The 23672-nt window shown below is 42.8% G+C and overlaps 1 protein-coding gene across 4 annotated transcripts in view; it reads left to right on the forward strand.

Annotated features, from left to right (window-relative positions):
* Positions 1–22960, forward strand: part of znf106a (zinc finger protein 106a) — a 131072-nt gene extending 108112 nt beyond the window's left edge. For all 4 annotated transcript variants that reach the window (XM_073040529.1, XM_073040526.1, XM_073040528.1 and 1 more), the window contains 9 exons: positions 5104–5238; positions 6086–6202; positions 12112–12303; positions 12700–12762; positions 13824–13943; positions 14557–14628; positions 20597–20668; positions 20916–21062; positions 21675–22960. In XM_073040529.1, coding sequence (XP_072896630.1) covers positions 5104–5238; positions 6086–6202; positions 12112–12303; positions 12700–12762; positions 13824–13943; positions 14557–14628; positions 20597–20668; positions 20916–21062; positions 21675–21731 — 975 coding nt within the window. In that variant the 3' untranslated portion in view covers positions 21732–22960. The remainder of the gene's footprint in view (positions 1–5103; positions 5239–6085; positions 6203–12111; positions 12304–12699; positions 12763–13823; positions 13944–14556; positions 14629–20596; positions 20669–20915; positions 21063–21674) is intronic.
* The last annotated feature ends 712 nt before the right edge of the window (positions 22961–23672 follow it).

Raw genomic sequence — 23672 nt, forward strand, 5'->3', positions numbered from 1 at the left:
TCTATGTATTGTTTTAAACTGTATAAGTCTGTGTCTGACATTGACCGAACAATCACCCCAGACCTCCTCTGTCAGTTCTATACCCAATTCATCCACCCATGCCTGTTTAAGACCTGCAGTATTCACCCGATCTCCATTATGTAGGATCTGATAAAAAATAGGATACGGCACTACGAGTAACCGGATCAAATTTATTTATTGCCTCCAGGGACTCATGTTTGTCTAAAACTTAGAAATTAGGTGTATATTTCCTAACATAATCTCGAATTTGTAAATATCTAAAAAAAACTAGATGCAGGGATATTGTAAACTGCTTGTAACTGCGCAAATGAGGCAAAGTTTCCATTAATATATAGGACACCTACACTACAGGTGCCACTCTGTTTCCAGAAAGAAAGAACAGGAATGATTGTCACAAATTGGAGTGTCAATATAAGTTTTTGGGGCCTTAATGTGTAGTTGAATCTGCTTCCAAATTCTTACAGTGCTGCCAACCACAAAGCTGTTACTAAAACGTAACTTATTAACTGCAGTGGGGCTATTAAGGAGAGCTGGCAAGGAAGTCTTCTTACAAAGCACTCGCTGTATGAGTCACCATGCTGAGGTATGCACGAGTTTGAGGTAGGGGGTGGGCCTTTTTTCCATCATGTAAGAATGGATAGGTGGGCAGCCCAGTAATACATTTTAACATCTGGTAGGGCAAAACCACCTGCTTCCTTGGGCTTTGACAAGTGTTTTTTAGTTCCAAATGAAGGGTATAATAATTGAATCCAGTTGCTTAAAATATGATAGAGGAATAAAACATGGAATTGACTGGAAAAGATGAAGAAATCGTGGCAGTACAATCACCTTGATTGTGTTAACCCTCCCCACCAAAGAAATTGGAAGGGTTTTCCAAAAGTCAATATTGTGTTTAACCTGTTCAACTTTGTTTCGCCAATTCACTTGCAAAAGGTCATCTGGGTTTTTTGTAATAGACACACCAAGATAGGAAAAGTTATAAGTTACTTTAAAGGGAATAGACTGTAAATACTCTGTATTAACCACTGCAGTGACTGGCATTAGTTCACTCTTATCCCAATTAATCGAAAAACTTGAGAAACTACCAAAACTATTAATTAGAGTTAGAAGGGCGGGTATTGATGTTTGTGGGCTGGAGATATATAAAAGGACATCGTCAGCGTATAACGAAAGCTGATGTTTATGTCCATGCATATCAATGGGAGATATCAAAGGGTCCTGTCTGATGCTAACAGCCAGTGGCTCAATGATAACTGCAAACAAAAACGGAGAAAGGGGGCAGCCTTGACGAGTCCCACGATGAATTGCAAAAGGGGTGGAAATATTCTGATTAGTGATAACAGAAGCAGATGGGTGTGAATAAATTACCTTAATCCATTTAACGAAAGATGGTCCAAATCCAAATTTCTTAAGTGCAAACATCATATATGGCCACAAGTGAATCTGCAGATGCTGGAAATAAATAAAAACACAAAATGCTGGCAGAACTCAGCAGGCCAGACAGCATCTATGGGAGGAGGTAGTGACAACGTTTCAGGCTCCTGATGAAGGGTTTCGGCCCGAAACGTCACTACCTCCTCCCATAGATGCTGTCTGGCCTGCTGAGTTCTGCCAGCATTTTGTGTTTTTATCATATATGGCCATTCCACTTGGTCAAACACATGTTGCGCATCTAATGAAATGAGTACAGCCTCTTCTGCATGTTTTGTATATAAAATATTGAAAAGACGATGCAAATTAAAATGCCTATGTCTACCTGGCATAAAGCCAGTTTGATCTGGATGAATAATAGAATGAATGCATTCTTTTAACCTATTGGTCAGGACTTTTCCAAGAATTTTGGTTTCAATGGGCAGCAGCGAAATGGGGTGATATGATGAAACCTCCTGGGGATCACAGCCTAGTTTTGGAATCAGAGAAACATTGGCTTTATATAAAGTAGGTGGCAATCTGGAAGCTGTCCTGGAGTGATTCAACATTTGTAAGAGCAGGGGTGACAAATTTGGACTAAATACTTTGAAGAATTTCATGCTAAAACCATCCGGACCCACTGCCTTATTATTGGGGAGGGAAGGGATGACCTTCTTGATCTCATCTAGGCTTATATCAGCATCAAGTGTATTTACTGAATCTGTTGACAGCGTGGGCAGGTTCAGATTATCAAAAAATGCTTCCATAGCTTCAACGTTCGGACCTCCTTGTGAATGATAAACATTAGCACAGAACTCCACAAAACACTTATTAATTTTTTCCGGGTCGGTCAATAAAAAGCCATCTTTCACCTTTATACGATGTATGGCCCTGGAGGCCTGAATCTGTCTTAACTGACGGGCTAATAACTTATGGGGCTTTTCACCAAGCTCAAAATACCTCTGTCTGACTTGTGTCAGTAGTTTTGCAACACTCTTGGACATTATAGAATTATACTCATACCGTAAGGCAGTAATCTTATTAAGTAATTCTGCTTCCTGGTTTATTTTATAAGAGGCTTCCAGATTTGCCAACTGATGAGCTATTTCAGTTAACCTTTTCTTGAATCTTTTTTCTGCTGTCTCATATGCTATTATGCAACCTCTAATAACCACCTTCATGGCCTCCCAAAGAGTGGAATCATCAACATCGCCCACATCATTGGTGCTAAAGTATAGACCTATCTTATCTGAAAGATAAGAGCAAAAATCCTTATCCTTTAGCAAAGCATTATTTAAACGCCAACTATATTCACCTCTTTTGTGGTTCAGTTTGAGTATAAGGGAGACAGGAGTATGATCCAATATAAGTATATTAGGGTATGTGCAACCGACTACTGACGAGACCAAATTCGAATCTAACAGAAAATAATCAGTCCTAGAGTAGGATTTATGTACTGTGGAGAAATATGAAAAATCCTTCTTCGTGGGATTAAGAAGCCTCCAAATATCCACTATGTTATACGATTGCATGAGATTATTAAGTGTTACACTATTTTTAAATGAACAAACTTGGGGAAGTTGTCTATCTAGGAGGGAGTTTAAGGTGCAATTAAAGTCTCCACCTACGATTATGTTAGAGTCAGACAGATTAGGCATGGCCTTAAAGTGGTTCTGAAAAAAAATTGGATCATCAAAGTTGGGCCCGTACACATTTACTAGTGTCAATGGTATAGAATTTAATATTCCACTTACTATTTCATATCTGGCCCTCTGGTCAATGATTGTTTGTGTGTGAACAAACGGTATGGTTTTTTAATGCAACACCTCTAGTTTCAGTACTAAAATTCGATTGGTAGACCTGAGATGCCCAGGAGGGACAAAGCACTTTTCGCCGCTGTTTTCTTAATGTACGTTTCTTGGAGAAAACAAATATCAGATTTGAGTGTACGAAGATGTGCATACACCTTCCCTCTCTTTAGTGGACTATTCATCCCCCATACATTCCAGCTGACAAATTTAGCTTCACCGATGCTGTGCATATGCGAATTAGATGTCATATCTACTGCTTAATAAAAAAAAATGTTGTATGGTCGTGGCATAACACAAACTGTAACTCGAACAAATAGATGTGCTGTAACAACCCCTTGAGAAACACAAAAAACCCTCCCAAAAATAAAAAAAAACACCAGGAGTAGTACTTCCATACCCCTAACCTAGAGTCAAAGCTATATCCACGGGCCAACACATGGCCCAGAGTAGCAAGATAACTAGCCATTACTCACTAAACATGGGAGAAACACCTCTTCACAAATACAGTATGAAATATAAAAATAATAACAGACAGTCCTCACCCACATTTTAGTGTGAGCTTATTTTTCAGTTCCTCATGCGCTGGACTTAACGAAGTCTCCAGATTAAGCCACTATCGATCAACGACGAATCCAGTAACCCAGCGTTAATCTGTTTTTAGGTTTATACGTTGAATGCCAATCTTTAACTTCTCGGCTCAGGAACTCCTCTGCTACGGCTGCAGTGCTGAATGTACTGGTGCTATTGTTAACTGTAACCACAAATGTCGCCGGATACCAGAATCCACACCTAATTTCCCTGGCTTTGCATTTCTCCTTAATGTGCTGAAAATCTTGACGTTTCCTCATGGTAGCCGAGGTTAAATCTGGGTAAATGAACACCGGATGTCTGTCATATAGCAGCGGAGCACCAGCTCTTTAACCTGGTAATGGTGTAGCCTCACAATAATAGCTCTTGGCCTACCATTTTTAGCAGGTGCTAGGCTCTGTTGGAAATGTTCTTCCCCTAGCAACTTCGGAAACAACATGGCTACAAAATCCGTCGGCTTATTGTTTTCGGCTTCCTCCTGAATCCCGATAATGCAAATGTTTTGATGGCGAGATCGAGCTTCAAGGCCATCCACCTTAGCCTGTAGCTGCGTGTTTTGGGATATTAAACTTTCAAGCCGCCTCTCCAACTCTTTGATTCGTCTGTCATACGATTCGGTGGTGGCATCCTTCATAAAAGAAACATGCTTCCTGACCTCGGTTAGAGCCGCTGTTAAGTTCATGATTGACTCATTGTGCTCTGCATGTCTCCCATCTACCAAACTGTAGTTTGTTTACTGCCTCAAGGACTTCTTCATTGGTAGCTGGGACCGGGGCCCTAGCGGCATTGGCTTTAGCTTCTCCTGGGCCCGCTAGCTTCATGGAGCTCTCGCCAGAATCATCTTCTCCTGTGCCTTTTTCTTGTTTCTTCCCTTTACCTGGATTTGTCATTTCATTCAACCCGTTACAGCTCACTTCAGGCACTTAAAAAGTAGAATTAACTGCTATTTGGGTGAGGTAAAAGCAGAAGGTAGGCGCAGCTCCCGGGACACACGTCTACTCCATACCAAGACCCCACGTGACCCCCTCACCTACCATTTCAGTTTCCATTTCCTCTAGATTCCTTGAATTTGGTCGTCAGGCAATGGATATAGCGTGGATGTATAAAAATTTGAAAACATCGGCTAAAGAGATGTATAAGAGCCTTGGACCAGTGGTAACTTTGAGTTGCTAAGGATTTTCCACTGTTATGAAAATCAAACTTAGTTGTTTTTCTGAATAAACATTTTATTAGATGCAACTTTGACCTGGGGATTTGTTTGCACTTTTTTCAGAGTCGGCAGTGTGTGGGTACGTTTGAGCCGCACAGTACCAAGGTGAACTGCTTACTGATTATACAATTGCAAGGAAAGACAGCGTGCCTGTACACTGGATCCAGTGACCATACCGTCCGATGTTATGATGTAAAGGTGAGTTGTTAAGGTGTTAGTGGATTTATTAGCTATCTCATTAATACCAGCAGTCTCAGGGATTACACGAGGAAATCTGCAGATGCTGGAAGTTCAAGCAACATACACAAAATGCTGGTGGAACACAGCAGGCCAGGCAGCATCTATAGGAAGAAGCACTGTCGGCGTTTCGGGCCGAGAACCTTCGTCAGGACTCAGGGATTAGTTGACCTTCACCCAGCCCCTCATTCAGTTAAATAATGACTTACCTGTGCAAGAGTTATGATTTAAATTTTCAGGCTGTGCATCTCTGTTGTGAACTCTTTCACCAAGGACCCTTCATCAGGACTCCAATCTACGGAAAAGAATACAGTTGATGTTTCGGGCCAAGACCCTTCATCAGGACTACATCATCAGAGTCCTGATGAAGGTTCTTGGCCCGAAGCATTGATTGTACTCTTTTCTAGTCACTGTGTCAGAATAGCAGCAGCAGCTGTTGGTCTGTGAGTCATGTTATCCAGGATGCTGTGTCAAGACAACTCTCAGCCATTGCCAGACTGGCAAATCCTGCTGTCTGGAGGCTTTTGGACACTTGCTGATCCTGTTCTGTTCAGCTGGTAGTTAACACTAGCACCAACACTGCCCAGTGGCAGTGTGTGGCAAAGAGTGCCTTGAGGAATTGATCAGCTCCTGGTGCAGATTCGGTGTCATTTCCAGTTGTAATGGGGCACATTCCACGTTGCATTTTGTATTCTGGAGAATGAGGGGGAGTCTATTACCTTACCTTTCATGGACAACTTGTGCTGTTGTTACTATTGGTTTTGCTATGATCAGATCCCATTTTCAACTCTCCTTTCAATTCGAACAGACCAAAGTTCGTCTGGACCAGTTCACATTGACAGACCGGGTGTTGAGTCTGCACAGTCGATGGAGAATCTTATACATTGGGCTAGCAAATGGAACTGTGTTCACCTTCAGTGTCAAGGTCAGTTCCTACAGATACTAGCTGCTGTTTCCCCTTGTATTACCATCACTGTTTTATTCCCTTTGGTACAGTAAAACTCTAATCATCTGATACCTTTGCCAATTTGGTGCCAGACTACCAGACTAGCATATTTTTCAGATTGTTGGAATTAATTTCCAAACACACTTTTAATTCCTTTTTTTGTACATATTACAGTTAGTATATTTTTTCTGGTGAAACATGTGAGCTTAGAGACATCAAGGGATTCAAGACCCCAGTGTGTTTAGAGGAACTGAGGGGAAGGAGGGTTCCCAGTGTATTCACAAGGAGTCTCAGGTTATGATCCCTGGAATTTCCAGGGAGCATTGGAATGGACTCTCAGTGCTTACTGTGACTTTGAGTTTCCAGTTAATGTGAGAACAGTTGCATTTACAGTGAGTGCAGCAATGGGGTCCCAGTGTTTACAGGGATTTTGGGAATAGGGGCTTGGTGAATTCCTAGGGAGTGTGACCATGGTGAGCCAATTGTGAACTAAAAGCATTTAGAGCTGTAGTGTTTTAAAGCATGGAAGAAGACCTTTTGGCCCAACTAATCCACCATTTAATCACAGCTGATAGATTTTCCCTATCAATCCCAGTTTTCTGCCTTTTCCCCATGTCCTTTGATGCCCTTACTAATGAAGAATCTATCAACCTCCACTTTAAGTGCACCCAATGTCTTGGCCTCCACAACTATATGTGGCAGTGCATTCCACAGATTCATCATCCTCTGGCTAAAGAAATTGCTACTCATCTCTGTTCTAAAGGGATGTCCTGCCCTCTGGTCCTGGACTATCCCCCTATTGGAAACATCCTCTCCACATTCACTCTGTCTCGGCTTTTCAATATTCAATAGGTTTCAATAAGATTCCCCCCATTCTTCTAAAAATCCAGTGAGTTCAGGCCCAGAACCATCAAACACTCCTCACATGTTAACACTTCCATTCCCAGGATCATTCTTGTGAACCTCATCTGAACCCTCTCCAATGCCAGCACATCATTTCTTAGCTACAGGACCCAAAACTGCTCCCAATACTCCAAATGTAGTCTGACCAGTGCCTTATAAAGCCTTAGCATTATGTCTTTGCTTTTATATTCTAGTCCTCTCAAAGTGAATGCTAATAAAACACTTGCCTTCCTCACCATTAACTCAACCTACAAGTAAACATTTAGGGAATCCTGTACGAGGGCTGTCAAGTCCCTTTGCACCTCTGATTTCTGAACTTGCTTCCCATTTAGAAAATATTCTATGCTTGTATTCCTTTACCAAAGTGCATGACTGTACACAGTCCTACATTCCATCTGCTGCCACTTTGCAATCTGTCCGTCATTTGCATACTCCCTGCTTCCTCAACAAGGGAAGTTAGTTAGGAAGATTCAGTCGCTAGGTATACATGGAGAGGTAGTAAATTAGATTAGATATTGGCTCAATGGAAAAAGCCAGAGAGTGGTAGTGGAGGATTGCTACTCTGAGTGGAGGCCTGTGACTAGTGGTGTACCACAGGGATCAGTGCTGGGTCCATTGTTATCTGTCATCTATATCAATGATCTGGATGATAATGTGGCAAATTGGATCAGCAAATTTGCTGATGATACAAAGATTGGAGGTGTAGTGGACAGTGAGGAAGGTTTTCAAAGCTTGCAGAGGGATTTGGACCAGTTGGAGGAATGGGCTGAAAAATGGCAGATGGAGTTTAATGCGGACAAGTGTGAGGTATTGCACTTCGGAAGGTCAAACCAAGGCAGAACATACAAGGTAAATGGTAGGACACTGAGGAGTGCAGTAGAACAGAGGGATCTGGGAGTACAGATACATATTTCCCTAAAAGTGGCGTCACAAGTAGATAGGGTTGTAAAGAGAGCTTTTGGTAAATTGGCCTTTATAAATCAAAGTATTGAGTATAAGAGTTGGAATGTAATGGTGAGGTTGTATAAGACATTGGTGAGACCGAATTTGGAGTATTGTGTGCAGTTTAGGTCACCTAAGGTTGAAAGAGTGCAGAGAAGGTTTACAAGGATGTTGCCGGTACTTGAGAAACTGAGTTACAGAGAAAGGTTGAATAGGTTAAGACTTTATTCCCTGGAGTGTAGGAGAATGAGGGGTGATTTGATAGAGGTGTATAAAATTATGATGGGTATAGATAGAGTGAATGCAAACAGGCTTTTTCCACTGAGGCCAGGGGAGAAAAAAACCAGAGGTCATGGGTTAAGGGTGAAGGGGGAAAAGTTTAAAGGGAACATTGGGGGGGCTTCTTCACGCAGAGAGTGGTGAGAGTGTGGAATGAGCTGCCAGATGAAGTGGTGAATGTGGGCTCATTTTTGACATTTAAGAAAAACTTGGACAGGTATATGGATGAGAAGGGTTTGGAGGGATATGGCCCAGGTGCAGGTCAGTGGGACTAGGCAGAAAAATGGTTTGGCACAGACAAGAAGGGCCAAAAGGCCTGTTTCTGTGCTGTAATGTTCTATGGTTCTAACATCATCTGGCCTCCACGTATCTTCATATTGTCTGCAATCTTGGTCATAAAACCATCATTTTTGTCATCCAGATGACTGACACGTAATGTGAAAAAAAAAAAGCTGTTCTAACACTGACTCCTGCAGAACACCACTAGCCACTGGTTACCAACCAGAAAAGGCCCCCTTTGTTGCCACTTTTTGCTTCCTACCAGACAGCCCATCTGCTATTCATTAGTATCTTTACTATGGGCTCTTGTTTAGCAGCCTCATGTGAGGCAGAACTTTGACTCAGTTTCCCAGGACCCAGATTCACTTGATGGGAATCACCTTGTGTGGTCAGTTGAGAAGGAAGAGTTAATCAGCACAAATCCAAAACCCCTACCCACACTCTCTGCAAATTTTTGGTGCCCGATCCCACCCCTCCCAGCAAGACAGGTTAGATTTGGATCATTGTTTCCAAACCACACTTCTCCATCCTGAGGAATGAGCAGCTCTCCTCAGAAGGGGCATCACATACCCAACACGTATGCGGTTGTTAGAGAGTTCTCCCATCCTTGCCCATGATGCTGAGACCAGGATCTGCTTCCGATCCATGCCGAGCTCTAGACACACCCAGAATCCTTCCCATTCACCTCATTCTCTCACAATTCTCAGGAATCTCCACTGCTACATTCATGTTAAGATCAGTTTTGCATCACCCTGAGAACGCAGAGCACCCTCCCCATCCTACATTTTGCCAGTGGCCCACCACCTCTCCTCTACTGCCTTGCCCTTAAGAAAAGCCCCTCGCCCCATACCACTTTACTCCAACCTCAGTTCCTGTGTGAGCGGCTTTCAGAGCCATGGGCCCCCCCCGGCACTCACAGACACCCCAGTACAGCACCACATTTTACTGGTGCACTGGCCCTCTCTGGAATAGAGCACTTACAAGCTTGTCCCATTTGCCTGCATGCAATGCAGGGGCTCCCAGCCTGGGGTTCACAGACTCCTTGTTTAATGGTATTGGGCCTTGACATATAAAAGGCAGAGGACCCCTGGTTAAAACTTTCCTGTGCTGTATAACTCTATGACTCTTAAGTGTTAGTTGTCATTTTCATGTCTTCTCCATTTTACTACTGAATGATTGTACAGCTGCGTCTTCTCTCATTGAATTGTCTTCCTTCCTCCCAACACACAATTGAAATTATATTCTGCCTTTCTCACTGATACCTCAAGCTCTTTTCCACATCCACAGCAGGAGTGAGTGCCGTTGCTGTTACAAAGGAAAAAGTGCTAGATGAACTCAAAGGTCTTAAGGTGAATAAGTCACCTGAACCAGATGGACTTCATCCCAGAGTCCTGAGAGAGGTTGCTGTAGAGATAATGGATGCATTGGTCATGATCTTTCAGGAATCACTTGATTCTAGCATGGTCCCGGAGGACTGGAAGATTTCAAATATCACTCTCTTCTTTAAGAAGAGAGGAAGACAAAAGAAATTACAGGCCAATTAGCCTAACCTCAGTGGTTGGGAACATGTTGTGGTCCATTATTAACGATGAGGTTTCAAGAGAACTCGGAGAGTAATGATAAAATAAATCGGTCAGTATGGTTTCTGTGAAGGGAAATCTTGCCTGACAAATCAATTGGAGTTCTTCGAGAAGTAACAAGCAGGTTGGAAGGGTGGATGGACAAAGGAGAGGCAGTGGATGTCATTTACTTGAATTTTCAGAAGGGATTTGATAAAATGCCACATGTGCGGCTGCTTAATAAGATAGAATCTTATGGTGTTACAAGAAATATACTGGCATGGATAGAAGAATGGCCGACTGGGAGGAGGCAACGAGTGGGAATAAAAGGGGCCTTTTCTGGTTGGCTGCCGGTGATTAGTGGTGTTCCTCAGGGTTCAGTATTGGGACTGCTACTTTTCATATTGTTTGTCAATGATTTGGATAATGGAATTGATGGCTCTAAGGTAAAGTTTATGGATGATACGAAGATGGGAAGAGGGGTAGGTGGTGCTGAGGAAGCAATGCAATTGCAGCAGGACTCGAACAAATTAGAAGAATGGGCAAAGAAGTGGCAGATGGAGTGCAGTGTTGGGAAATGTATGATAATGCAATTTTGTAAAATGAACAATAGCACAGACTACTATCTAAATGTGGAGAAGGTTCAAACATCAGAGATGCAGAGAGTTAGGAGTCCTCGTGCAAGACTCCCGGAAGGTTAATTTACAGGTGGTTTCTGTGGTAAGGAAGGTAAATGCAATGTTGGCATTTATTTCAAGGGGAATAGAACATCAAAGCAAGGAGATAATGCTAAGCCTTTATAGTCAGGCTGCACTTTGAGTATTGTCAACAGTTTTGGGCCTCGTGTCAGGAAGGATATGCTGGCATTGAATAGAGTCCAGAAGAAGTTCACAAGGATGATTCTAGGAATTAAGGGGTTAACATATTAGGAGTGTTTGGCAGCTTTGGGTCTGTTCTCACTGGAATTTAGAAGAATGCATGGGGATCTCATTGAATCCTGCCAAACGTTGAAAGGACTAGATAGGGTGGATGTGGAGAGGATGTTTCCTATGGTGAGGGTATCCAGAACTAGAGGGCACAGCCTCAAAATTGAGGGGTGACCCTTTAAAAGAGGTAAGGAGGAATTTTTTTAGCCAGAGTAGTAAATTTGTGGAATGCTCTGCTACAGACTGTGTTGGAGGCCAAGTCCTTGGGTATATTTATAGCGGAAGTTGATAGTTTCCTGATAGGTCAGGACTTCATAGATACGGCAAGAAGGCAGGTGTATGGGGTTGAGTGGGATCCGGGACCATCCATGAGCAGACTCGATGGGCTGAATGGCCTAATTCTGTTCCTATGTGTTACTGTCCTGTGGTCCCAGTTAGGTTTCATAGTTTGGGGGAACTGACAGCGTGGATTTGATGGAAACAGTGGTGTGCCCAGCTGGAGAATTCTGTGACTAGTTGGTACAGATAGAATAATAGAACAATGCACCACAGATGCTAACCCTTTGGCTGAATAAGTCTATGCCAATTGTGGTGATAACCCATTTTGTCGCAATTTTCTGCATTTGGCTCATGTACCTCAGCCCCACTCCTCCATGTACATATCCCAGTGCTGCTTTGATACCATCTCAGCCAGTTCCTCTGGCAGCTCCCTCCAGAAATTCACCAACCTCTGTGGAAAAAGTTGCCCTTCAGGCCCCTTTTAAATCTTACCCTTATCCTAAGAGTATGCCCTGTAGTTTTGAACTCAGGTAAAGACTTGCTATCCTATTTATCTGTGCCTCTCATAATTTTAAACACTTCTATTAGGTTGACCCCTAATCTCTCATGTTCCAAGAAATAAAGACCCAGCCTGGCCTTCCTCTCCCTAATACTCAAGCTGTTTAGTCCTGGCAATATCCTCAGCAGAACTGAGTCTTGTGTTATACTCCACTGTTCTCAGACCAACAAGCAACTGGATATGTTTGAATGTCATGGTCCGCGGGCAGTCAGTTGTCTGGCCACAGCTCAGGAGGGAGCTCGCAGGCTGCTGCTGGTTGGCTCGTATGACTGCACCATCAGTGTTCGTGATGCCAGGAACGGATTACTGCTCAGAACCCTGGAAGGACACACAAAGACAGTCTTGTGCATGAAGGTATGGCTGGGGGTGTCCAAGAGAGGTTACAGAGTGGTGTAGGTTGTATATGTGTAGGACAGTGTGTATCGGTGTGTGTGTGTATGGCTGCATGGGTTGAAAGCATGTATGCTTTGTGTGTGTGTGTGTGTGTGTGTGTGTGTGTGTGTGTGTGTGTGTGTGTGTGTGTGTGTGTGTGTGTGTGTGTGTGTGTGTGTGTGTGTGTGTGTGTGGTGACATGTGAGGCTGTGGAGCAGGTTCAGGGCTTTGAAGATTCATGGGGGAGACTGGTAGGATGAGTACAGAGAGTGAGAGTTGAGTTTGAATGACAATGCAGTGGGGATGTTGGGGTCTAGTGGTGTGGGAGGTACGCTGGTAGTGAGGAGAGAGGTCCTGACATTTATTGTGTGTATCCAGGTGATAAACGACTTGGTTTTCAGTGGATCCAGTGACCAGTCTGTACATGCTCACAACATCCATGTAAGTATGCGTGGAACACAATTTTCCTGAACTGTTCTCTGCCAAGCGAGAAGATGAATGCAAATGAACTGGAAAATGTCTAACTAGATTATGAATACTGCAACTGCTGGCAATGAGTTAAAGACAAGGGCCACTTCACTTTAAGGTGGTGAACTGCTCAGTTTAAATACTTCCTCAAAATTAGTGAGAACAAGCTATTTGTTGGAAATTATTCCATGCTTTGGGGCATCATGGCAGCATAGTGGCTAGCATGATGTTCTTACAGCTCGAGCCTTTGGAGTTCAATTCTGATGTCATCTGTAAGGATACTGTACGTCCTTCCCATGGAATGCAGGGATTTTCTCCGGATGTTCCAGTTATCTCCCACAGGCCAAAGACCTACCATTTAGTAAGTTAATTGATCATTGTAAATTGTCCTGAGTTAGGCTAGGGTTAAATTGGGGGTTGTTGGATAGTATGGCTCATAGGGCAGAAGGGCCTATTCTGCGCTGTCTCACTAAATAAAATGAACAAAACAAAACAAATTAACTGGAAATTACAAAACTGAAATGCAGCCAGTGGTCAAGAATTGGAGGAAGAGAAGCTGTGTGTAGTTGGAGTTACTTGGTCTGTCTGGTGACTGGTTTTAGGGTTGTGAAATATATGCCTTTCACCGCTCTCCAGGCAGTCAACACTCAGGGTGTGGGAGTTACTGCTCAGTTAAAGCAACAGCTTTTTCATCCATGAAGCTGTAACATGTAAACAGGGAGAGAGGGGCATAAAAGGAGAGTACTGTGCAACATTGAATGAAGAGAGATGATAAAGTGGATACTGGTACAGTGTCACAGGGGAAGAATTTAAGAACCATAGGATAATGGGAACAGTTGTGTTCTGTTGGAGGCAGATATGCGGTGGTTTTCCCACCATGATCCCTCACACATGTAGCTTCCCTTTGTTCACTCGCTTCAAGACTGGTGTTAGTTTTAGTGACTGGAGCTGATTGAACTTGGGCATTAACCATATTTTTAGTGGATGAAGTGTGTTCAGGTATGAAGTGAATCGTTCTTGCTCTTTCTCTGCAGACTGGAGAGTTAGTGCGGGTCTACAAAGGTCACAGTCATGCTGTTACAGTGGTCAGCATCCTGGGCAAGGTGATGGTGACTGCCTGTTTGGACAAGTTGGTGCGTGTCTACGAGCTGCAGGTAAGGATAATGGTGTCTGCAGGTCCAAAACAGTCTTCTCCACTGGATGGTTGTGTGTGTGAGACGTGGTCAATCATGGACCTCAGCCTGTCTCCAGATCACAGTATGGCACAGGATGGTGACGAGCTCACGGTTCTCCTTGCAGTGATTGGAGTCTGCAATTCTTCCCCGTGATATTGTTTACCACTTGTGAGAGGTTCTTTCAGGTTTATTACTGATAATGCGATTTGCTGTTTGGCCTTGTGGATATGCAGAGGGGAAAGTAGTCTTGAGTAATGTTGTGTTAATCCTAGCCTCCTTTAGTCCTATAGACCATTATCCCCTCATCTCTCCTTGTTCTACCAGCACAGCAGATTGGCTGCTTTTCTACTGTGATATGCTTGGTTTCATTTGTTGTCATAGATGTTGAAATTCCTCCACAAACATTCCCAGTTTACTTTCAAGATATCTCTTGGAATGTGCATCTTGCTGCCTGTAGTTATCAGGGTACCCTTGGCTCTGCAGCACTTGTGATCCTGGGACTGGTGCTGGTCTTTTGATCTGTTTGGAAATTGAGGAGCCTGAGAAGCAGGAAGTCTAAAAGAATTTAATTTTTGTTTCTTCTGTTGTCTAGTCCCACGATCGCTTGCAAGTGTATGGGGGACACAAGGACATGGTGATGTGTATGGTCATACACAAGAGCATGGTGAGTGGATCATAGTTGCACGGCACACTACAGGCCCCTTAGCCCACTATCTCTGTGCTGATCCCATTTTTTAGTACTTGATCTTCTGTGCTTTGGTAATTCAAGTGCTCATCCAGATGTACTAACTCGCTGGGGATCAGCATTCACTGCATATATTCTTTCAAGATGCATTAACTCACTTTCCGGATTAAATTCCATCTGCTGTCAGCTTTGCCTATTATACCAATACCTTCTTGTAAGTTGGAAGCTATCCTCAGTAATCCTTCCTATCAATCTCACCAATTCTTAGGTCATCTGCAAATTTCCTAAGCATACCTTGTACACTCATATTCAAATTCTACATACAGCAAATAGTGCAGGTCTTGACACCAGTCTCTGTGATCACAGCTTCTAATCACAAAAGCAACCCTCTACCATCACCCTCTGTCTCTTATTACCGATTTTAGATTCAATGCACCAAGTGATCCTCGGTCCCATGGATCAGTCTCCTTTGTGGGACCTTATTAAAGGCCTTATAGAAGTCAACGTAGACTACGTCAACTACAGTGCCCTCATCAAAGCACTTTTTATCTCTTAAAAATTCAGATTGTTCAAAACTGATCTCTCTCCCACTTAACAGAACCATGTTGACCATCAATTTTATCCCTACTGTCCTTGAATAATGGTATCATATTTGCTGCATTTCATTTATCAAGCACCTCAAGGATGTACGAGTTTGGAGGGACAGCATTGACTTGTACTTGTTATGGGGAGTAAACAAAGTTCTTGGGGACATAAATAGGGCAAATTTTATACTACACAGCTATCTAAAACATGACATGGCTTTGAGGGTAAGCAGTTGGTAGGATCTAATGAAGAATTTTTTTTTACCCACAGGGTGGTTGGAATCTGGAATGTACTGCTTAAGGGATAAACCCTCACAACATTTAGGAAGCATCTGAATGAGCATTTGAATTAAAATCATATAGTCATTTGAATTAGAAAACTACAGCACAAAAGTAAGACCTTCAACCCATCTAGTTTGTGCTGAACTATTATTCTACCTAATCCCATCAATGTGCACCTGGGCCATAGCCCTCCTGTATCGAACTTATCCAAATTTCTCTTAAATGTTGAAACTGAACCAGCATCCACTACTTTCACAGGCAGTTCTCTCCACAATCCCGCTCCCCCTCATCTCCCCTTAAACATTTTATCTTTCATCCTTAACCCATGTTCTAGTTTCACCCAACCTCAGCAGAAAAGGCCTGCTTGCATTTATCCTACCTGTATCCTTCAATTTTATATACTTGTATCAAATCTCCTCTCATTCCCACACCTCAGGAAATAAAGTGTAACCTATTCAACTTTTCACTCTAACTCAGGTCCTCAAGTCCCAGAAATATGTTTGTAAATTTTCTCTGTGCACTCAATCTTATTGATATATTTCCTGTAAGGAGATGACCAGAACTGGACATAATAATCCAAATTAGGCCTCATCAACATCGTGTACAACTTCAACATAACATTCCATCTCTTGTATTTAGTACTTTGATACTTTCTTTATGATCCTTTCTCCTGTGACACCACTTTCAAGGAATTATTGCTCTGTATTCTCAGATCCCCCTGTACTACCACACTCCTCAGTGCCTTACCACTCACCATGTAAATTTGTTTTCCCTGGTTTGTCCTCCCAAATTGCAACACCTCCCAACTCCCAAGTCCTCTCAACTTGTCTGCATTATGTTTGATCTGCCATTTTCAGTTCTCCTCTTCAGCTGATCCAGATCCTGCTGCAAGCTTTAATAGCCTTCCTCACTGTCCACTACATCCCCAGTCTTGGTATCACCCACAAATTTGCTGATCCAGTTTACCATATTATTATCCACACTGTTTATATAGATGACAAACAACTATTTTGATGGTATCAGAAAAGATCTGGCAAGTGAATTGGGACAGGCTGTTTTCTGTCACAGGTGTAGTTGGTAAGTAGGAGGCCTTCAAAAATGAAGTTTTGAGAGTACAAAGCTTGTAAGTGCCTGGCAGAATAAAAGGTAATGAGAACATGTTTAGGGAACCTTGGTTTTGAAAAGAGATTGAGGTACTGGTTAAGAAGATGCATAGCAGGATAGGAACAAATGAGGTATTGTGGAGTGTAAGAAATGCAAGAGAACACAAGAAATAAATCAGGAGAGCTAAAAGAAGGCATGAGGTTGCCCTAGCAGACAAGGTGAAGGAGAATCCTAAGAGATTCTATGGATATGTTAGAGTAAAAGGATTGCAAGGGGCAGAATTTGTCCTCTGGAGGATCAAAATAGTAATCTGTGCGTGGAATCAAAAGAGGTGGGTGTTTTTGCATTTGTATTTATTTGGGAGATGGATATAGTGTATAGAAGTGGGGCAAAGCAGCAGTGAGGTCATTGCCACATACAGATTAAAGAGGAGAAGGTGTTTGCTGTCTTTAGGCAAATTAAGGTGGATAAATCCACAAGGTCTGACAGGATGTGCCCTTGGACCCTGTGGGAAGCAAGTGCAGAAATTGCAGGGGCCCTAGAAGAATATTTAAATCATTCTTAGCAACAGTGGAAGTACCAAAGGACTGGAGGATAGCCAATGTTGTTCTGCTGTTTTTAAAAAAGCTCTAAAGATAAACCAGGAAATCATAGTCTGGTGAGTCTGACATCAGTTGTGGGAAAGTTATTGGAAAGTATTCTGTAGGACTGGATATTTGAATATTTGGATAGACGCGGACTGATTAGGGATAGCAAGCATGTCCATGTACATAGCAGGTGATGTCTAACCAGTTGCTGAGTTTTTTTTTGAAGAAGTTACCAGGAAAGTTAATGCAGGCAAGGCAGTGGATGTTATCTACATGGACTTTATTAAGACGTTTGACAGTGTTTCATGTGGGAGGCTGGTCAGTAAATGTGGGTAACTGCCAGGCACTTACATATAGCTCAGCATTCAAGATGAAGTAGTAAATTGGATTAGACATTGTCTTTGCAGGAGAAGCCAGAGAGTGGTAGTAGATGGTTGCCTCTCTGACTGGAGACCTGTGATTAGTGGAGTGTCGCAGGAATTGGTGCTGGGTCTTTTGTTGTTTGTCATCCATATCAATGATCTAGATGACAACGTGATTAACTGGATCAGAAAATTTGTGGATGACACCAAGATTGAGGGGTATTGGACAATGAGGAAGACTAGCAGAGTTTGCAGCAGGATCCTGGACCAGCTGGAAAAATGGGCTGAAAAATGGCAGATGGAATTTAATGCAGACAAGTGCAAGGCGTTGCACTTCAATAGGACCAACCAGGGGAGGTCTCACACAGTGAATGGTAGGAGTGCTGTAGAAGAAAGGGATCCAGAAGTACAGGTTCATAATTCATTGAAAGTGGCATCACGAGTAGATATGGTCGTAAAGAAAGCTTTTGGTCCATTGGCCTTCATAAATCAAAGTATTGAGTGCAGGAGATGGGATGTTATGTTGAAGTTGTATAACACATTGGTGAGGCCTAATTTGGAGTATTGTGTGCAGTTTTGTTCACCTGCCCACAGGAAAATGTAAACAAGGCTGAAAGAGTACAGAGAAATTTTATAAGGATGTTGCCAGGACTGGAGAACCTGAGTTATAAGGAAAGATTGGATAGGTTAGGACTTTATTCCTTGGAGCATACAAGATTGAGTGGAGATTTGATAGAGGTATGAGGGGCAGCAAAGAACAAATAAGGCACTTCGATGACGAAATCTTAAATAGATGTTTTGCATCTGTATTTACTTGGGAGATAGAAACAGCCCAGAGAACTGAGGCAAACAGCAGTGAAATCATGGGCTGTATATGGATTAGAGAAGAGGAGATATGTTATGTCATGTCTTACCAATCTTAGAGTTTTTTAAGGAAGTTGCCAGGAAACCTGGTGAAGGAAAGGCAGTAGATGTTGTCCACACAGAATTTAGCAAGGTCTTTGACAAGGTCCCACTTGGGAGGTTGGTCAAGAAGGTTCAGTGACTAGATATCTACAGTGAGGTAATAAATTGGATTCACCTTTGGCTTTGCAAGATAAGTCAGAGAGTGGTAGTACATGATCCCCTCTGACTGGACAACTATAACTAATAATGTGCTGCAGGGATTGGTGCTGAATGTGTTAGTCATAGAATCATGCAGAAGTACAGCACAGAAAAAGCTCTCCAGCCCATCTAGTCTGTGCCAAAGCATTTAAACTGCCTAGTCCCATCGACCTGCACCCAGACCACTGCTCTTCATACCCCTGCCATCCATGTACCTTCCAAACTTCTCTAAAATGTTGAAATCAAGCTTATGTACCAGCTGTACTGGCAGCTTGTTCCACACGCTCACAACCTGTTGACTCCTACCCAACCTCAGTGGAAAAAGCCTGCTTGCATATACCATTTCTATACCCCTCATAATTTTCAGATACAAAACATCTATTGTAAATTCCGGTGTATAAGCCGAGAATTTGGTCCTAAATTTTGGTCCTAAAATAAGGGGGTCAGCTTATACAGAGGGTGCCAACTTTGGAAAAACAAATACACGGAAGACAGGTCATATTTATTGGCTGTTTTGAGTCAAATTTGTTCCACTGTTGACGCATGAATTCTTTGAATGATTTGTTTAAACACATCTAGTGGCTGGAGCATGGACATTAACCACCGAGGATGACAGCAATGTCTGTATTTTCAGCTTTCAACGCTGCTTTTGGCTCACCTGACAAGTGCGCTTTGAACATGTCCCAGACAAGTAGTGACTTTTACTTCCTGAAACCTTCGGGATGTCGTCGCCACACCTCTTTAACTTACTTCAAGCAACCCGCTTCGTCCATCCAGCAGTGTTCTTGAACGTAAACAACACCCTGCAGGAATTTTCTGAGCAATCTTTGTTTTTTGTCTCAACACAAGATCACGTCTATTCATAAATTGGGTGCACCAACTTCGCGTAGCTTTGAAATTTTCACTGACCTCACGGTGTTTTTCGGCCCCTTTCAATGCTTAAACTCGATTCATTTCTCTGGTAACAATGTATCCGGACGATCGCTGGTGATTCACCCACTCTAAAACTTTTTCTTCGAGTTCTGGCCACTGGTATGTTTTCCCACGGTTTGCGCATTTCATCTTTGGCATTTCCCTCAGCATGTCCTCTGCCTTTCTCCACTCTCTCACTTGTTTCTCGTTTAATCAACAACCTGCAGCTTGAAGCCAGCATCATATCGCATTTTTTAAAAATCTTTTGTACGTAGTGGTTGCAAACTCAATACTGAGTACACATACTGATCCCGCCACCCCGTGTTATGTTTTAACGAGACTACGATGGGTTCTAAATGGTTTCACGGGGGTTACATTTCAGAGGATTCTTTTCCATTGGGAACCTAATCCAAAACTTCCCTCCCTGATTTATTTATTAAGAATTCGCTTATAATGCTCTACAACGTGTAGGCTTATTTTCTTAGCAGGTACTGGTTCACAAAATTTCCAGGTTCCGGATCCGGCAAAGCTGAGTACCAGCATGTGAGATCTTGTGATCTTTTCTGGTTAAATCAAAAACCTCTACAAAAGGGGTCGGCTTATACAAAGGTAACATGAAAAAGTCACTTTTTTAACCTTGAAAATGGAGGATCGTTTCATACTCCAGGCCGGCTTATACACTGAAATTTATGGTATTTAAGATCTCATCATTGAAGTAGCTCATTTGTTCTTTGCTGCCTTTACTTGCTATGTACTGACTTCTTTTTAACCAGAGCCTCAATGTCTTTCGGAAATCAAGGTTCCCTAAACCTGCTGAAATTTGCCACGGTATAGTAGGCTATCAACCAAGTGCTGATAAATGTGATTTTATATAGATCAGTACTTGATGGTCAGCATAGAACTGTAGGCTGAAAGGCCTGTTTCTGTGCTGTATAATTCTGTAAATGGTATTTTTTTCTAGACTGACAACAGGTTCAGATTGTTTTTGAGAATTTCTGTTCTTTGCCTGTAGATCTACACGGGCTGTTATGATGGGAGCATACAGGCAGTACGGTTGAACCTGATGCAGAACTATCGTTGTTGGGTAAGTGAATAGAGACACACTTTGTGTTCATCCTTCCTCAGCAAGCTCTGCTGCATCTGGCTGTTTTGTTTTGTTTTCTCAGACCGCTAGAGCCCCAAGAGAGTCAGCACCTAAGTCAGATATTTTAGAATTATGTGTATGCCAGGAGATCAGAGTTAGGTGTTGCATGTTTGGAGGGTGTGTCTGCTGGTACACCCTGTGTCCCTCCATCCCACTTGCTCTTAACTCTGTTTCTGTTCTCCTGCAGTGGACGGGCTGCAGTTTGATCTTTGGAGTCTTACAGCACCTGAAGCATCACCTACTGACTGAGCACAACAACAACTCTGTCCACACCCTGAAGTGTCGCTGGCGTAACTGTGATGCTTTCTTCACTTTAAGGAATGGGTCCAAACAGGTGAGAGAGGGGGATTGTGAAATGGGTGTAGGGAAAAGGATGTGTCACATTTTGTTCTCTGGGTGAGGTGTCGGTGAGTTTCGGGCTGGGGGTAAATCAGTGGCCATGTGGGGCAGCAGGCAGTGGTAAGGGGTCTAGGGATTGTGTTTAGTGAGGCTGCAAGGGGTGGCTGGGTAAAAATAATAAGCAAATAAATTAAATGTGAGATAGCACGGAATAGGCCCTTCCAGCCCTTTGAGCCATGCCTCCCGGCAATCCCCTGATTTAATGCTAGCCTAATCATGGGACAATTTACAATGACCAATTAACCTGCCAAGCAGTACATCTGTGGACCATGGGAGGAAAACCATGCAGTCTTGGGGAGCACGTACAACCTCCTTATAGGGACTGGGTGGGAATTGAACCGGCTCACCTCTACTGTATGGTGTTGTGCTAACCACTACGCTACTGTGCTGCCCCAAGGAACTCCATATTATTTGTTGATTGTGAGACAGCCTGTATTCTGTTACCCAAAGAAATCACAGGCAAAGGTAGCGTGAGCACTTCTGCAGAAGTGTCGTAGTTCACTATTTTATTCATCAGTGCTGAGGTGAATTTTCTGATTTTCCCCAGGAATTTCCCAAGCACCTCTGCCAACACGCTGAGGAGAATAGCCACCTGGACCCATGAGGCATTCAACGTCCCAAATTGGGATGCAGTTTAAAACTCCACAATGATCTTTCCATGATTTATTTGCGTCATTCTGAGTTGACAGTTTCCATCACCTTACAACAGATCGGAGTTCACACAGCTGGTCTGGATCTACTGCCCACTTAACTTGGTGAAGGATGAACTTGTGAGAATGTGAAATGATGGGAGTATCGATGAGTAGCTGCACAGATATGTAGTTCTGAAGTGTCTGTGCCATCTGAGTGTTCATCCATGGAGTTTTTGAATGCAACACTTGGAGAAATTTCTCATAGTTCAATGAGTTGACCATGGAATCCTCGCTGATTCCTTAATACCGAAGTTGGTTATTTTACCTACTGTTTGCTCCTCTTGTGTTGAGTTGTCTTATTTTTTTTTGTTGCTTGATAATTCAACATCAAACTGCGAACAAAACTTTGAATCTGCCCTGACGTTTTCAATGGCTGGGATGAAGTGTGGTTTGTGTGTGTGTTATGGAGCAGCTGGCGGCACTCTGCACGAGAGAGCTGACTACAGCTGAGCCTTGTTGCTGAGATTTCCTGGTCTACTCTGGAGGCCAAGTAGAGATGGGATCTGTAGCACCATGTGATGCTTACTGCATAATGCTTTCAATATATTTATCGAGATCTTGGCAGAGAATATGCTTTGATTTTGGAAGTGGGAGGTTCTCACCTTGTGGTTCCTCCACCCCCCCCCACATTTGTTTTCGGTAAAGTTGTGTTTTTTTTTGAAGATATTAAGCCAAAAATTATCAATTTTGATATGTGGGCAAGATATCAAGGAATGATGAGAATTGAGCTCTGTGACATGGGCAACACACAGAAAATGCTGGGCGAACTCAGCAGGCCAGGCAGCATCTATGGAAAAACGCTGACTGCTCTTCCATAGATGCTGCCAGCCCTGCTGAGTCCATCCAGCATTTATTGTGTGTTGCTCAGATTTTCTCTTGTCTGTGATGTGCACCCTGCCTTCTCTGTTTATCATGTGTGTATGTTAGGTTCAGAGTGTTGTGGGTTCAGTGACTTCATGTAGAGTGAGGGATGTGTGTCAGCACATTGTAGCCCGGAACTAAGCCCTGTAGGGCTGGAAGTTGTGTGAATCTGATGGGAATGGGTGTATTTACAGTAAGTGATTTTACAACAATTTAAAAATTAAGGATCTAAATAAATGCAGCTCAGAGGATAAATTTCTATAGCTGACTTGGTGCACAATGAGTTGTCCTTTCTGTTTTGTTAGTATAAAAACTCCTGTGTTCCATCTACAAAGACTAGCTCTCCCTTGCCAGAGTGGTTGGAGGCAAATATGTAATTATATAACCATATCATTTTGTCAACAAAATAGTGAGAGTACAGAGAAGATTTACTAGCATGTTACCTGGGTCTCAGTACCTAAGTTACAGGGAAAGATTGAACAAGTTAGGTCTTTATTCTTTGGAGCGTAGAAGGTTGAGGGGGGACTTGATAGAGGTATTTAAAATTATGAGGGGGATAGATAGAGTTGACGTCGATAGGCTTTTTCCATTGAGAGTAGGGGAGATTCAAACAAGAGGACATGAGTTGAGAGTTAGGGGGCAAAAGTTTAAGGGTAACACGAGGGGGAATTTCTTTACTCAGAGAGTGGTAGCTGTGTGGAATGAGCTTCCAGTAGAAGTGGTAGAGGCAGGTTCGGTATTGTCATTTAAAGCAAAATTGGATAGGTATATGGACAGGAAAGGAATGGCGGGTTATAGGCTGAGTGCAGGTCAGTGGGACTAAGTGAGAGTAAGCATTCGGCACTGACTAGAAGGGCCGAGATGGCAAGTTTCCGTGCAGTAATTGTTATATAACCATATAACAATTACAGCACGGAAACAGGCCATCAACATCACATCCATCCTCTTATATTCTATACCTCTAGAAATGAAGGCCAACACTTCATTCACCT

This window comes from Hemitrygon akajei, chromosome 3 (genome assembly GCF_048418815.1).
Source record: "Hemitrygon akajei chromosome 3, sHemAka1.3, whole genome shotgun sequence".
NCBI classification, from domain to species: Eukaryota; Metazoa; Chordata; class Chondrichthyes; order Myliobatiformes; family Dasyatidae; genus Hemitrygon; species Hemitrygon akajei.